This window comes from Phocoena phocoena, chromosome 10 (assembly GCF_963924675.1).
Source record: "Phocoena phocoena chromosome 10, mPhoPho1.1, whole genome shotgun sequence".
Lineage (NCBI taxonomy): Eukaryota > Metazoa > Chordata > Mammalia > Artiodactyla > Phocoenidae > Phocoena > Phocoena phocoena.
Genome location: NC_089228.1, coordinates 35043368 through 35058768, shown reverse-complemented (window position 1 = coordinate 35058768; position 15401 = coordinate 35043368). Strand labels below are relative to the sequence as shown.

The 15401-nt window shown below is 55.2% G+C and overlaps 1 protein-coding gene and 1 non-coding gene across 4 annotated transcripts in view; one reads left to right on the top strand and one right to left on the bottom strand.

Moving 5' to 3' along the window:
- CACNA1D (calcium voltage-gated channel subunit alpha1 D) overlaps positions 1 to 13026 on the top strand; it is a 318421-nt gene extending 305395 nt beyond the window's left edge. The window contains exons 42-49 of one of the 3 annotated variants that reach the window (XM_065885465.1): positions 2347 to 2463; positions 3174 to 3541; positions 4244 to 4270; positions 5447 to 5596; positions 6961 to 7130; positions 9879 to 10000; positions 11859 to 12179; positions 12654 to 13026. In XM_065885465.1, coding sequence (XP_065741537.1) covers positions 2347 to 2463; positions 3174 to 3541; positions 4244 to 4270; positions 5447 to 5596; positions 6961 to 7130; positions 9879 to 10000; positions 11859 to 12179; positions 12654 to 12947 — 1569 coding nt within the window. In that variant the 3' untranslated portion in view covers positions 12948 to 13026. The remainder of the gene's footprint in view (positions 1 to 2346; positions 2464 to 3173; positions 3542 to 4243; positions 4271 to 5446; positions 5597 to 6960; positions 7131 to 9878; positions 10001 to 11858; positions 12180 to 12653) is intronic. The other 2 variants (XM_065885466.1, XM_065885468.1) reach the window with 2 other exon arrangements.
- On the bottom strand, positions 10802 to 10874 carry TRNAW-CCA (transfer RNA tryptophan (anticodon CCA)). The gene has a single exon. It is a non-coding gene; the product is annotated as a tRNA-Trp (tRNA).
- Positions 13027 to 15401: the final 2375 nt, after the last annotated feature.

Below are 15401 nucleotides of genomic sequence, written 5' to 3'. Positions count from 1 at the left end.
GACCTAGTCCAGTCAGTTGAATGACAGTGAACAGGATTATCTGTTGTTATTTAAACAGAGTTTTCCTGGTCCACACTGCCTTGGGACATGGATTAAGGTACATAATTTACCTGGGGATGTTGACTCGGTGCATTGTCACCTGTGCGTGTTTTGTGGCAACGGAAGCGGGTGTCTCAAACCTGGTATCTTGTTTGCGAGCCTCAGATATGTAACAGCTCTTTCTTTCCAGTGATCCAAAATCAGATGGTGAAACTCTGGCTTCGTTTATCTTCCCTTGGTAACTGTGCCCTACAGAACACTGCCTGGATGAATTGCAGGCTGTTCAGTACTACTGGGCTCAAGCTTGCTGCCCAGGCCTGCAGCTCTGTTGTGCGAGAGCTTTTCATCCACTTGGCATTAGAGTTGCCTTCCTGATGTTTCCCTGAGAATGGTGTGGGTCTGCCTCTAAGACAGATGATTTCCCAGGCTCAGATGTGCCGGAAGTGGGGTCCTGAGAGAGGAAAAGAGTGAGCGTGTGTGTGTGTGTGTGTGTGTGTGTGTATGCGTGTACATGTGTGTGCTTGTAGGTGTACGTGTGTGCACGTCTGAGTGCGTGTGAGCAGAGGGACAGGTGAGTGAGAGGCAGCCTCACTGCCCACACCACAAACTGTTCTGGCTTTGGCCCTGGGACACGTGTGTCCTTCCCCTGCGAGACCACAGCCTTCTTAGCCGGGAACCTTAAGGCTTTGACTCCAGGCAGCTCGTTCACCCCCACAGTTCATAAAATGGAAAGGTCTGGGGCTCCTGTATGCAAAGAATGGTTCAAACCAGACGCAGCCTGGTGTGCCATCTTTAAAAGGATCCTCTCGTAGGCTGAGGGCTATTACGAACGAAGCCATTTTCACGAGAGCCTCTTGGGCGGTTCCATATGACTGCAGAAGACCGGTCTGAGCGTTCCCACACTCGTGGGCTCGGTCCTGCCGGATCTGGCAAGATGGGAGCCGCCCTCCCCTCCTCCCCTCCCTCCCACCCCCTCCACTGCCGGGCGTGTCTCAAACGTGGTCATCATGCTTTGTCTGTGCCCTGTACCACCCGCTGCCGGGGCTTGTGGAGGAAGGACAGGGAAGTGGTCCCCCCCCTCACACTGGGGGGTGTTAGCTGCAGATGGAGACCCGCACAGCCAGTGCCTCAGATGTTCTCCACACCTTTAGTGGCTACTGAGGTGCAGACAGACGGCCGGCAGGTGAGGGGGTACCACCCGGGTACAGGACGGGTGACCTTAGACCGGGGACGGGGAGGGAATGCCTCTTTCCGATGCCAGTCTTTTTGTGTCCAAGGATAGAGTAACTGTACTCTCCCTATTAGCGTGCCATTTTTCTTCAAATTGTTGGTCAAAACATAATTGTCTCAGAGCCAGCAACCACCCCTCCCCCATAGGTAGTCCATCAGCATCTCGAATGTTACCCTAGAGAAATTAAGTACAATGGGAGGGCTTCTCCCAGGCCCTGTCCCACTGGAACCCGGGGCCCAGGGTGAGGAAGACCGGCCGTGAGGGCCTCGGGGAAATGCAGAACGTCCGTGAGGGGCCTGAAGGGGTCACCTGGCAGGTCTGGCGCCGCCTCCAGAGGCTGGAGCCCCTTTCAGTGTGTTGTGGTCTTCAAGAGGATGACCCAACCATTGGCGAGTTCTCCACCTGAGCACAGGCTGCAGGCCCAGGTGCCAACAGATGGCCCTGGAGCCTGGCCCTGCACGGCAGCCCAGGTCTGTGCGTGTCTGTCCGTCACGTTCTGGTCCTGAGTGTGCTGGTGGCTGCAGTGTGTTGTGTCCTGCCCTCGTTCCCGTGGCTTTGAAGCAGAACCAGCGGCCCAGTTGGCTGCCCTGTCTGCTGGCCCTCTGGCACCTGCACTAGGCTTCTCATCCTGGACACAGCCAGCGAGCGCTTGCCACCCTCCCTGTAAAACAGCCGCTCCGTGCTCCTCGCCCCGTCCGAGGCTCTGGGAGATGGCGCTCTGCAGGCCATCCTTCCGTAGACAGTCGTGTAGACGTGGGCCTGGGCTCTTGGCCATGGCAGACCCTAGTACTAGTAAGCAAGCACTGTTCCCTGCGAGTGGGGGTACTTGAAAAGGCGGTCACTGGCCTCAAGCATCCCAGCCCAGGACCATCTTGAACTCCCGACCACACCCTCCATCCCTGAGGCTGCAGGGACACACCATCAGTTACATTCAAACAAGTGGTCAGTTCTCTGGACTGTCCTTTGGAGAAACCTTCCCCTCCCACAACTGAATCAGGCAGGAGCAAAGCCAGGACCCAGGCTGGGCCCAGGCCACCCGTGTTGTCTAACCTGTTTTGCCATTTTCATTGATCTAGGCGGGATTAAGGACACTGCACGACATTGGGCCAGAAATCCGGCGTGCTATCTCATGTGATTTGCAAGATGACGAGCCGGAGGAAACAAAAGGCGAAGAAGAAGAAGATGTGTTCAAAGTAATTATTCCACGCCTAGCTACACACTGGCCACTTGGAAATAGCGGGGCAGGAGTCCAGTTGGGGCAGTTAACGATCTGCCAAAGAGCCTGGAGGATGCACACCAGCCCCAGGGCCTAGAGGGGCTTGTGGACCATGCCCTCCCCTCTGCAGACCCTCCCCGTTCAGCAGCACCCCTTCTAGGGCCAGGCCTGCTCCTTCCCAGAGCTTGCTCCTCTGCCCCACGCTGGCCACTTCGGAGGAGCTTGGTCACGACCACTGGCCGGCGTGGATGAGCATCCTGGGTCCTTCTAGCAGCCGCTGGCTCTCCCTACCCCTCCTTCCCCGGGCCGGCTCTTTGATCTGCCAGCGGGCCCTCCACTTCCCAGCCCCCGGCCCAGAGACCTGCCTGCCGCCCAACCTCGGCCACTGGGGCTGCCGACAGCCCTGCTGGGCGAAAGTCAGCTCACCTTGGAGCAACCGGAAGAGTGCACTTGAATGACAGCCGAGCACTTGCTCCCCAGCTCAGGAATCGGTAACCTTCCTCATTTCAGGGGGACCAGCTGACACACACAGTCACCCTGGTCACTGAGACACTCAGATTGTTTTACAGGGATTCTATGGAGCTTACCTAGAATTTGTTTTTCATGTAGAAAAAAAATTACCTAACACAGCTAGCCTGCATCAAATATTTGTTAAATTACCTGGTGTTGTCTCCCATTATTTTGCAGAGAAATGGTGCCCTGCTTGGAAACCATGTCAATCATGTTAATAGTGATAGGAGAGATTCCCTTCAGCAGACCAATACCACCCACCGTCCCCTGCATGTCCAAAGGCCTTCAATTCCACCTGCAAGTGATACTGAGAAACCGCTGTTTCCTCCAGCAGGAAATTCGGTGTGTCATAACCATCATAACCATAATTCCATAGGAAAGCAAGTTCCCAGCTCAACAAATGCCAATCTCAATAATGCCAATATGTCCAAAGCTGCCCCTGGAAAACGGCCCAGCATTGGGAACCTTGAGCATGTGTCTGAAAATGGGCATCATTCCTTCCACAAGCATGGCCGTGAGCCTCAAAGAAGGTCCAGTATTAAAAGGTAACGTTTAAGATGTGTTTGCCCTTGGTGATGTAGTGTCAGCCCAAGGCAGGTTTTTCTCCCGTCTCCGGCACAGGTGGGAGGCTCCCTGCGGGCATTGGTGTTAGGACCTGTGAGCGCCTGCAGGTCACAGCTTCTTCAGGAACTGGCCATGTGATGAACCCAAACGATAAAGGGCCACCTGCCACCCTGCATCCTGCTCTACGCGATGCCCCTTAACACAGGAGCAGCTGCAAACTCTACCTTCCCCGACTGTACCACATAATTAGGGACTGGCAGACTTTTCCTGTAAAGGGCCAGAGAGTAAATATTTTAGGGTTGGAGGCTCATACAGTCTCTGTTGTAGCTAGTCACCTCTGTTATCTTAGCAAGAGGCCAGCCATAAATCATATGTAAGCGTACAGGTGCAGCTGTGTCCCGATAAACCTCTATTTGTGGACACTGAAACGTGAACTTCACGCGCTCACGTGCGATGAAATATTTTTCTTCCTTTGATTTTGCTTCAGTCCTTTAAAGGAATAAAAACTCTTTGTAGCTTGTGGGCCATGCAAAAACAGGTGACGGCCTGTATTCAGCCCATGAACCATAGTTTGCCGACCCCTGCTCTAGGGAGTAGCTTGATATATTTGCTTTCTAAATTTTGCTAGAAATATTTAACTTTTATCTTCTCCCTCCCTCCCGTGTTATGCCTTTCCTGGATAGAACGCGCTATTATGAAACTTACATTAGGTATGTGCTCATTGCCTGTATTTATGTGTTAAATACTGTGTGTTCTAAGTGGGACCAGATGGCCTCTCTGAGTACTGAGAGATGAGAAAGCCCTGGGAGCCAGCTAGCCTAGCGCAGGGCATTACAGCCCAGGGCTGTGGACGCAGAGCTTTCAGATCCACATCTGCACAGACTGTGTTAACCATCCAAGGACCTAAGTTCACATGCAGCGTGCCCACAGCTATAGCCCCGCAGGCCTCAGTGCGGTGCTGGGAGAGCCCCCAGCCTGTGGAGCTGGGCGGTCGTGCTGCTGTCTGGGGTCAGGCCTCTTGTGGAGGCTTTGTAAAAGCGTGACCCCCCCCCACCTCCTGAAGTCCAGGAGCCAGGCCTTCTCCTTTGTCTCCTGGGCAGCCCCCTACCCACGGGCAGTGTACCCTGCTCCCTGTTTGTTGAACCCAGTTGGACTGTGGGTGGGACGGTCATGGTGTTGGGGACAAGGAGGACAGATGTCCTGGTTTAATGATCTCAAGTTAGAAGTTACCTGAGCTGGAGGAGGGCGGGAAAGAGTGAAGAGCTTGGAGGAAGCACAGTCCTCTGTTTGGAGAGCAGTGATGCCACAGAGCCTGGCTGGCTTCCCTGAGGGCCGAGGCCAGGACATCTGGGTTCCAGGGAGACATCACGACAGTCCTGGGGCAGGGCTGTCTTTGAAAACGTGGTGGACGTTGTCCTGGAGAGTCTCCCTCCCCTGGGACCCTGTACTCAAAAATCCTGTCACCTTTCCTGGGTCAGATGCCCCAGGCTCTGAGGGCACCTTCGGCCGGGGTAAGGAGGCACAGGGATCCGAGCAGGTGGCCTGGGAGCCCATCACTGCAGGTCTCTAGGTCCATTTTCTTGCTCTACTCCCAAACTACATCTACTCTTTTGGTTCTCAGGCCTCTGGGGGTAGTGGTGTGGCACCAGCGTCATCAAGGCACTAGGGGAGAAACCCCTCCCTGGTACACGCGCACGCACACGCATAGACACACACACACAGCGCCGTTGCCAGAGGCATTAACGATCCAGCCCCACTTGAGGCAGGAGCACCCAGGGAGATGCCAGAGCACCTCGGGCAGGACTGCCGCGGCCACCGCCGAGGCACCGCCGGAGGAGCAGTCTGCCGCCTGCCCAGCCGCTCAGGCCCCTCTCTCCCAACTGCAGGGCTGACTCAGGAGACGAGCAGTTCCCAACTATTTGCCGGGAAGACCCAGAGATACACGGCTACTTCAGGGACCCCTGCTGCTTGGGGGAACAGGAGTACTTCAGCAGTGAGGAGTGCTACGAGGACGACAGCTCGCCCACCGGGAGCAGGTGAGGGCTCTGTGGCTCGGGATGACCTTAGGAGGCCTTGCTGTCTCCTGGCCCTGGGGCCACGCCTGCTCACGAAGCCACGGGCCACCTGCTGCTGCCCTTGGGACTGTCCTGGGAAGCAAAGTGGGAGCACAGCCTCCAGGCCACAGGAGAAGTCAGGGCAGGAGAAATAGGACTGGAGAGAGGCAGAGTGGAGGCTGTTTCTTCAGGCCTGTTGACTTATTTCCACCAGGGGCCCACCCGTGAGGCTTTAGCATAGGCTCTAGAAGTGAGAGCCTTTGCTGAATGCTGAGCGCTCTGGCCTGGGGGTTCTCGCCGTGTAGCGGCTCGTCAGCCCAGAGCTTGGTCGGTCTTAACGGACAGCGCTCCCATCAGGAGGTCTCTCCTAGAGGTGAGGGGACAAGAGGTCAGAGTGGCACCACTCAGCAGGTGTGCCTCTCTAGGCTCCTGACCTGAAGAAGGCAGGCATGAGGTTAAAGTGGACACTTTGCTTTAGGGCAGGTAGCAGGCCGTGCAGGGGGACAAAGGCCACCTCCCACCCTCTTCTCTGTAAACTGTATCCCACTGTGACCGGTGGCCCATTGAAGTGGACGTGGTTCTGTGGTGAGGTCCCTTCTGGCGTCTGAGATGTTGTTAAACATCAGCCCCGTCTTTCAGGCCAGCCGCAGCCGAGCCTCCCTCACCCCGCTCTGCGCCACGGCCTTCCGCAGGCCTCCCTGGATGCCTGACTTGCAGCCACTGGTTCTGAGCCAGCTGCATTCTGACTTTCCGTCTTCAGGGCCTTTGCTCACACCACGACCACCCCTTGGATGCCCTTTCCCCACCTGTGCTCACCTAATCCCACCTTCCCTTCAGGGGCCTGCTCCTACCCTGACTGGAATTGAAATGCCAACCCCCACCCCGCCCCGAGAACCCACGGAGCCCCACCCTGAGCCCCTCCCTTCCAGCGCCCACCTTCGCCAGCCTGCGTTAGAATTCCACGTGCATGAGGTATTTGCTAGGCTCCTTGACCGCGCTTCATGCATCTTCGTGTCCCAGGCGCCCCGCTCAGCACCCGGCCGAGGGCAGACCCTCGGGAAGAAGCGAGCGGGTGATAGTCAAGCTTGCAGGGCATCGGCAGTCCACATCTGACCGGGCTCTGAGGCTGCCCCAGGGAGGGAAAACACCAGCACCTCACTCATCGCAGGTCTGCCGTCCTGAACCTTCCTGTGGCAGCCCTTGCCCTCCATCTAGAATTTTCCATGGAGCTGAGGGCTGCCTTGTTCTACTGTGTCCAAGGCGGTGGGGAGAGGACTGTGACGTGGGCTTGTTAATTAGGCTCTCACGTGTCCCTTGCTCTCTCTTCTGGCCTTTTCGATCACCAGGCAGAGCTACAGCTGTGGCTACTATACCCGATACCCAGGCAGCAGCTTGGACTTCGAGCGGCCTCGAGGCTACCATCACCCCCAAAGCTTCTCGGAGGATGACGACTCACCTGTTTGCTATGACTCCCGGAGGTCTCCAAGGAGACGCCTGCTCCCTCCCACCCCAACATGTGAGGCCAGATTTTTTGTTTGGGAGCAAGGCTCACAGAGAACAGTGTGCCTCTCCCCCTGCCCCAGCCCGGGGGTGGTGACGGACGTGGTCCTGCCATGTTGGGGGCCTCCAGTCCTCGAGACCAGCCCCCTAGTTGGAGATGCTGTTGGCTTTCTTTCTCATCTGTGTGCCACGTGGTAGGGCTTAAAGCGCTTCCTGCTGAGAACAGAGACAGTGTGAGGCCCCACAGTTGCACGGTATGTAGCACCTGATGAGGGGTTTTCTGTGCGCCTCATCACTGCCTTTGAGCTTGGGATCTGCCCTGACAGGTAGGCAAGACATGCACCATGGTGTTGATAAGCCCACTCCCTAGATGGGGCAGTGACCCCTTAGAGGGCGGAGGATGGGCCCACGCACAGAGTGGACTTGAGCCCAGGCCTCTTACCAAGGCCTAGGCCTCTGAGGAGCACCTGGGGGTTCTTGGTATCCATCCTTCCTCCTCTCCCCCACCTTTGCCTTGGTCTGCCAGTGCTCTCTGCTCATGGTAGGTTGTGGCCTTGGTGGTGACCTCTAGGGTAGGCACCTCATCCTGGGGCCAAGGAATCCCGTCCTGCAGAGAAGGGGCAGGGGCTGGCTGCTCCCTGACCTGGTTTTCGTGTGCAGATGGCATCAATGGTGCCACCAGGAGATCTGGGTCACCCCCAGTGAGGAACTTGAGCCGGGGAAGGAAACAGAGCAGCGGCCCCTGCCAGCTCCCGGCTGGGTAGTTTGATTTTGGACACGTGGACATTTTGATGCTGGTTAAAGAATGTCCACTTTTGGCGTTTCTGAAGAATGAGGCATATTTTGGGGTAGGACTCTAATCAGTAACCAAAAATAACCAAGACACAGCGGCTCTGAGTCTGCCATCTAGTGCTCAGTAACAAGTGCAGTTGGGTGGCACCCAGGTCCTATCTCTCTCCAGCTGTCATAGCCCTGCTGGGAAGTGTAATGAGACCCATTTCCACAGTTAATATTTAATTTCACAGCCCCAAACAGAAGCTGCCAAACAGAGCAGCTCAGGGGTCCGTCAGTACCGGGTGACGCACATGCAGGCGAGGCTGGACAGAGGCCCCGCCCCGGCCCTGGGAGTTCCACTGCCCTCCTGTGACCCCCCCCTTCTCCCTTTGGTGGCCACGATAATCACCACTCGTGGGCACCGCCTCTGTGAATCAAGGACCCTGAGCGGGCAAGAGTGGCTGCCCTCTTTATTTTTAAGGGTGAATAAATTAAATGCATCTTATTTGCTTTGCTGCCCATCCATTCAGACCTCAGGCAGGGAGACCACGGAGCCCCTGTGTTCTCAGCCACAGCGGGATTACTTCCCCCATTAGAGACGGTGGTGCAGAGCAGAGGAGAGGATCCACTTTCAAAACTGAAAGGTGCTACCTGAATGACAGCGGTGGTAGTTTTCCTTTCCTGGCTCCATCCTCTGGCACCACCATCTGACCCTAGGAGGGTCCGAGAGGTGGTGCTGACCAGGGAGGCCCGTCCTCCTCTTAGAACACTGAAGTTCGGTCCCGCGTGGCGCGTGGAGGGAAGGCTGTCTGATGCGGATGGCAGGTGCCCGTGTCCCATGTCGGCAACTGGACGAGGAGGCCCAGCAGGCCCCACGGTGTGCGTCAGGCCCGCGAAACAGGGCTCGTTGTCTGTCTGGTCCCTCCCTGGTGGGCAGTGGCCGGCAAGGGCTCGGTCTGGTCTCCGTGCGCTTTTGGAGCCTGGCCCCCAGAGAACGGGCTCTGCAGCTTCGTGTGCGGTCCCGGGATGCCGGGGGCCTCCCCAGGCAGGTCCCTGCAGTTTTCCAGTGCAGGAATTAGGGGAGTGTGGAGTGTTGCCGGGGCATAACAAATGCCCCGTGAGCTTAGAAAGCAGAGTTGAAGAAAGGACTGTTGAGGTGACTCAGCGCTGCCTCGCAGGCCACCAGTAAGGCTGCCGAGGCAGCTCCATGGCGGCAGCGCCTGAGGGAATGTGTCCTGGGGAGGCCTCTGGCCGGTGCTCGGGGCCCAGAATTCAGACTGATCTCCCGGGCCTGGTGCCCTGTGAAGCCACAAGTTCTGGATCATCTTGTCATCGCTCGACCTGTTTATAAGCCTCTATTCAAAGTGGCTGTTAACAGGGCAGCCAACCACATTTTTTAAAGTTCAAGGTATCCTTTCTTGTTTGTTCCTTCTTCAGGGCTAGGGAAGCTGGGTCTTTCCCCACAAAAGGATCTGCTTATTACCTGGTTGAGCTATTAGGGCAGGTAGCAAACAGAGCTGTAAACGTAACACAGGAGCACCAGCAGGATGCTCCAGCCCCCAGAGACGCTCAGGATGTCTGGAAGGTGAGAACGGGGCAGTCAGCAAGCGTCTCTGGGATTCTAGAATGACGTCGTGTACTTGACCCGGAATGCTGTGTCCCCACCACGGTGCAGGGACAGGGGCCTAGGGTCAGAACAGCCACCCTCTGGCTGCTTCTAGCTCCTCCCCCTGAGAACAGGTGTGGCAGGGAGGAGAAATTGACTTGCTCTTTTGAAAACATCCCTTAGTAGGGCTGCTTCTTCCTCCCTCCCAAAGTTCTGAGACACCACCCCCCCCCACCCCGCCCCGGTGCCCAATGCTTTTTCTTGGATGCCTCGCTTGCTTCCTCCTGGGCTCCCTGCTGAATGTCCAGGGGGCTGCCCTGACCCCAGAGCCCCGGGGCCCTGACGGCCGGTTTCACAGCTGCACGGTGTGCTTTAACTCCTCAGCCCCCCGGAGATCCTCCTTCAACTTCGAGTGCCTGCGCCGGCACAGCAGCCAGGAGGAGTTCCCGCCATCCCCCGCCTTCCCCCACCGCACGGCCCTGCCTCTGCACCTGATGCAGCAACAGGTGAGCCTGCACACCTGGCCCTGCCCCCAGGGCCGATGGGCACCCTGTCCCCCTTGGCTGCCAGCACTTCACAAACACTCTGGTTCAGTCCTGTGACCACCTCGCCAAATGGAAACTATCATGCACCCTGTCCTACGGACGAGCAAGCATCACAGAGGGAAGGTGACATCCCTGAGCTCACACAGGAGCTGAGTGGCCGAGCTGGCATTTGAGTCCCAGGCTGCCGACTTCCAGAGCCGGGCTCTCAGCCTAGCTGCACACACCCTTCCTCGGCACTGAAGGCAGGGCCTGGGACAAGCCACACTGCAGGGAGTGGTGGCCGCTTGACTGACCCTGAACAATCAGTGCTGCCCTTGGCTCTGAGAGCTTGTCCCGTCATTTACGGAGCCCTCTGGGGGCCGGGCCCTGGGGTCACGAGGGTGTGTGAGCCTCCGACCTGCCTGCAAGGGGGGTGTAGTCCAGGGAGACCGACCTGTCAGGGTGGCCGGACAGGAGGGAGCCCAGGGCCTGGAGGGCCTGCGGGGCTTTGCCTCCAGGGCAAGGATATGGTACTTTGTCTTCCTGAAAAGAGCACATCAGAGCTGCTATCCTCTTGTGTCCGTGTGTGTGTCTGGGTCAGGTGGGAGCACACACGGTATGGTACGCGTCTTACCCTGAGCGTCCATTTCAGAGTTTCTGTTCAGGTCTGCGAACCTTTTGCCTTTCTGTCTTTCTTTTTTTAAAAAAAAATATTTATTTATTTGGCTGTGCTGGGTCATAGTTGCAGCATGCAGGATCTTAGTTGCGGCAGGCGGGATCTAGTTCCCTGACCAGGGATTGAACCCGGGCCCCCTGCGTTTGGAACGCAGAGTCTTAACCACTGGACCACCAACGAAGTCTGCTGCCTTCCATTTTTTACGTTAAGTTTTGTGTGCTGCTTTGTCGTGGACGGAGGACAAACCTCTGGAAGGCCCTGGCCATCACATGCCACACACCGAGTAGGCATGGAGGTCTTTATGGGCTTGTGTGTGACCGTGCCCTGTCCCCTGCTGCCCCGCCCTGCCTCCCCCAGGCGGTCCTGGCTTCCGACTTGGCCACAGGCCTGTGCTGTTCATAAACCGGGCCTCACCGTCCCCCTCTGCAGAGTGGGTGCCAGGGCAGACCTGCCATGGCATCTCTGGAGGTGGAAGAAGCAGGCTTGTGCCTACCTGGTGCTTCTGAGCAGAGTGCTGGCCGCGGGATGAGTTGCCCTAAAGAGAACCAGCCTGTTTCCCTACGAGCACTGGGCGCAGTCAGCTTGCCCTGAATGCACTTCCCTATTCAAACCCGGAGTGAACCGGGTGGCATGTTCATGCCCCACAGCTTGTGCGTCTTCCCTGTTTCTTCATGCTTCTAAGCAATTTCACCAACAACTGATTCCTACCTGGGAAGAGTCACAGGAAATATATTATGCGTTTGGGGGAAAAGAAAACATGGTCTGCTAGAAAGCCAAGTTTTTACGGCCAATTCATTGAATTACTCAGTGTGCTGTGTCCTTCTGAAGCCCCTGTAAAACAGCGCCTCCAGCCTGGTCTGTTTTTTTTTTGTTGTTGTTGTTGTTTTGTTTTTGCGGTACGCGGGCCTCTCGCTGTTGTGGCCTCTCCCGCTGCGGAGCGCAGGCTCCGGACGCGCAGGCTCAGCGGCCATGGCTCGCGGGCCCAGCCGCTCCGCGGCATGTGGGATCTTCCCGGACCGGGGCACGAACCCGCGTCCCCTGCATCGGCAGGCGGACTCTCAACCACCGCGCCACCCGGGAAGCCCCAGCCTGGTCTGTTTTGAGGGGGCCCGAGGCCGGGACCTCTGAGGACCTCTGGTCTCCCCACTTCCTCTTTCTCCTCAGATCATGGCAGTCGCCGGCCTAGATTCCAGTAAAGCCCAGAAGTACTCGCCGAGCCACTCCACCAGGTCGTGGGCCACCCCGCCAGCGACCCCGTCGTACAGGGACTGGACGCCATGCTACACCCCACTGATCCAGGTCGAGCGGTCGGAGGCCCCGGACCAGGTCAACGGCAGCCTACCATCCCTGCACCGCAGCTCGTGGTACACGGATGAGCCCGGCGTCTCCTATCGGACGTTCACACCAGCCAGCCTGACCGTCCCCAGCAGCTTCCACAACAAAAACAGCGACAAGCAGAGGAGCGCAGACAGCTTGGTGGAGGCGGTGAGTGTGGCTGTGGAGTCTGCACGGGAGGGCGGAACTGGGGAGAACCGCGCGCAACAGGAACGGGAGGTGGTTCTGAGGGCAGGTGGGCTCCGGAGCCCGGATGCCTGGCTTCTGAACCTGGACACCGCCCACTTCTTAGCAGCCAGGATGGTACTTAAAACATGAATATAAAAACAGCACCCCTGCCGGGTTTCATCAGCTAGCTGTACCTAGGATTGTGTGTGCTGTCCCTGCAGATACGACTAGCTTATACTGAAACATCTGTCCCCGGTGGGCTGCACTCTTGTTGGGCCACGTGCAGTGTTTGAGGTCCTTCAGATCTTCAAAGCCATTCACTTTCCCTCTTAGTTACCACGTATGGGGGCTAGCAGACATGATTGGCTGAGTCCCCAGAGCACATCATACAGTCACTGCTTGAGGTGCTTTTTCTGTCCTTTTGCATTCGTGCCACTGATCCTCTTTCCTGTACAGGTTCTGATATCCGAAGGCTTAGGACGGTATGCGAGGGACCCAAAATTCGTGTCAGCGACAAAACACGAAATCGCCGATGCCTGTGACCTAACCATCGACGAGATGGAGAGTGCAGCCAGCAACCTGCTGAACGGGAACGTGCATCCCCGGGCCAATGGGGACGTGGGGCCCGTCTCACGCCGGCAGGACTACGAGCTCCAGGACTTCGGGCCGGGCTACAGCGACGAGGAGCCAGACCCCGGGAGGGATGAGGAGGACCTGGCGGATGAAATGATTTGCATCACCACCCTGTAGCCCCCAGGGAGCGGCCGACTGGCTCTGGCCTCAGGTGGGGCGCCGGAGGGCCAGGGGAAAAGTGCCTCGTAGTTAGGAAAATGTAGGCACCGGTGTGGAGTCCCTATTCGATTTAGACTTTTGTACAAGTGATGTCATGCCTCAAGGAAGCCATAAATCTGGTAGGGGACAGCCGCACCCACACGCTCAGCCCCAGCTGTGGGCAAGGGCAGGTCCAGCCCTCCTGGAGAGGACCAGCGAGGAGGGCGGACAAGCCCTGCCCGCTTGTCCAGAGCGCTGGCCCGCCACCCGCGGGCATGAGGGGAAGGTTTAAAGGTGATGACGATCACCTTACCTATGTCATTACCTCAGCCATCGGTCTAGCATATCAGACGTTCACTGGGCCCAGCGTATCCATTTTTAAACCTTTTCCCCCCCAAACACACTGCTTCCTGATTCCTGTTCGGCTCTTCTGAAATACAGTGTGTAAGTCAGGACCTACCTACCAGCCGTCATCCTGAGAGGGGAACGGGACCCTGTAAACGGGGTTTTCTGTGACGTGACGCCAGTTTACAGGAGAGAGCATCACTCTGACGGTTGGTTTCTGACTGTCAGGCAAAGGGCAACTGTAAACTGGAATAATAATGCACTCGCAACCAGGTAAACTTAGATACGCTAGTTTGTTTAAAAATTCTAGATTTACTGTATATGACTTGTAATATACTATAATTTGTATTTGTAAAGAGATGGTCTATATTTTGTAATCATTGTACCGTATTTGAAATGCAGCAATATCCATGGGTCCTAATAATTGTAGTTCCCCACTCAAATCTAGAAACTATTAGTATTTTTACTCGGGCTATACAGAAGTAGAAGAAATAGAGCCAATTCTCATCTATCCAGTGGAAATCTTTTGGGGGTAAAATTTTAAGTTCAAAAGAACTTGGCACTACAGAGATTTTTCTAAACTATTTTGAGTCACTATAAATCTGTCTTTACACAAGAGGTACCAGATGACTACTTGCAGTCTCTTTTGGGGCAGGGGTTCTATGATTTGATGTTGCACCTTCTGATCCACCGTGGGTTGCAGCTGTCTTTTGTTTTGCTTTAGTAACTCTCCGATGAGCTCACTGCAGCCTAGGTCGAGCTGGTTACTCTGACCCGGTGGCATTCATAGTTGTGGTTTTCTCAGCTGCCCCCACAGGACATTTCCGGCGCAGAAATAATCGCCCAGGTGAATGAAGTCCTTCTGCTGTTGTCCCCTGGGGACTGGTAAGGCTGCTTGTCTTAGGAAAGAAATAAGGAGTGCTGGGGACAGAGAGGGCAAAGGATGATCTATAGGACTAGACGTCGGGCTCTGTACAAATCGTATTGTTGCCTTTTTACAAAACATTGCTGTACTGTGTGTTCTCTTTGAGGGCTTTTATATGCAACTGAATGAGGGCTGAAGTTTTCATTAGAACGCACTCACACTCCAATTGTACTTCTCGATGAAAACCCACTTTTGGATCATTAGACCCATCAAGGCTTCCTTTTCTGTTCACAGAATTACGCCGACTCTGTCAAGTTACCTTGGCAGGGATTCCCTGCAGTCAAAAAGACTGGTAGCGATTTTTGGTTCAAAGTTTTAAAATATTACATAACCTGTTAATGTTTTTTGTTTTTTTGTTTTTTGGTTTTTTTTTGTAAATAACACTTTGTTATGAAGACCTTACAAACCTCTTCTTAAGACATTCTTACTCCAGATCCAGGCAAAAACACTTCAAGGTTTGTAAATGACTATTTCCTGACGTAAATTCTTTTTTATTAAAATGCAAAATGATCTTCAGAATAAAACTGTGTTAATAATTTTATTGTACTTGGGAGCCCTCCTCGCAAAGAGCTGGTGTTCGCCAGTGAGCGCTTCGGGAGGGGCAGGTACTCTGTGAGGGCACTTCTGTAATTATGTAGATGTTTTTTCTTATCCTCTTGGTGCCTCCTCCTTTTTCCTTATCCTCATGCCGATGGTAACTTAAGTCCAGCTGCGGAGAGCACTGTTTCTCCTAAAGGGCTAACCCACTATCACCGTCATCTCAGACTCTGTGTCTCTCCACCGAGCGTTGGTCTTTCTTACCGTGTGGCTTGGCTTACCATCATCAGTCCAAAACTGCCGTGACAGGACTGAGTTTTCTGGTATAGTCGGCGATCTTTTCTAGTCGGCACTTAACTGGCATTTTTACAGGCTGCACCACTCCTAATATCTGTCTGCATTAAGCCTGCTTCGACTGCTCACCTAACATTAAATTTTTCTTTGGAAGAAAAATTTGAAGTTGTAGGGCATGGTTTTTTTTCTTTCAGGAATCTTTTAAGATTAAATGTCTCTCCTTTTTAGTTCCCCTCCCACTCCCTAAAAAAAGTCATGTTGTTGTGTCCCCAGGAATAGTACATTTAGTTTCTTTCATCTTGTGTTTTCCATAATATCACGAAACAGAAATG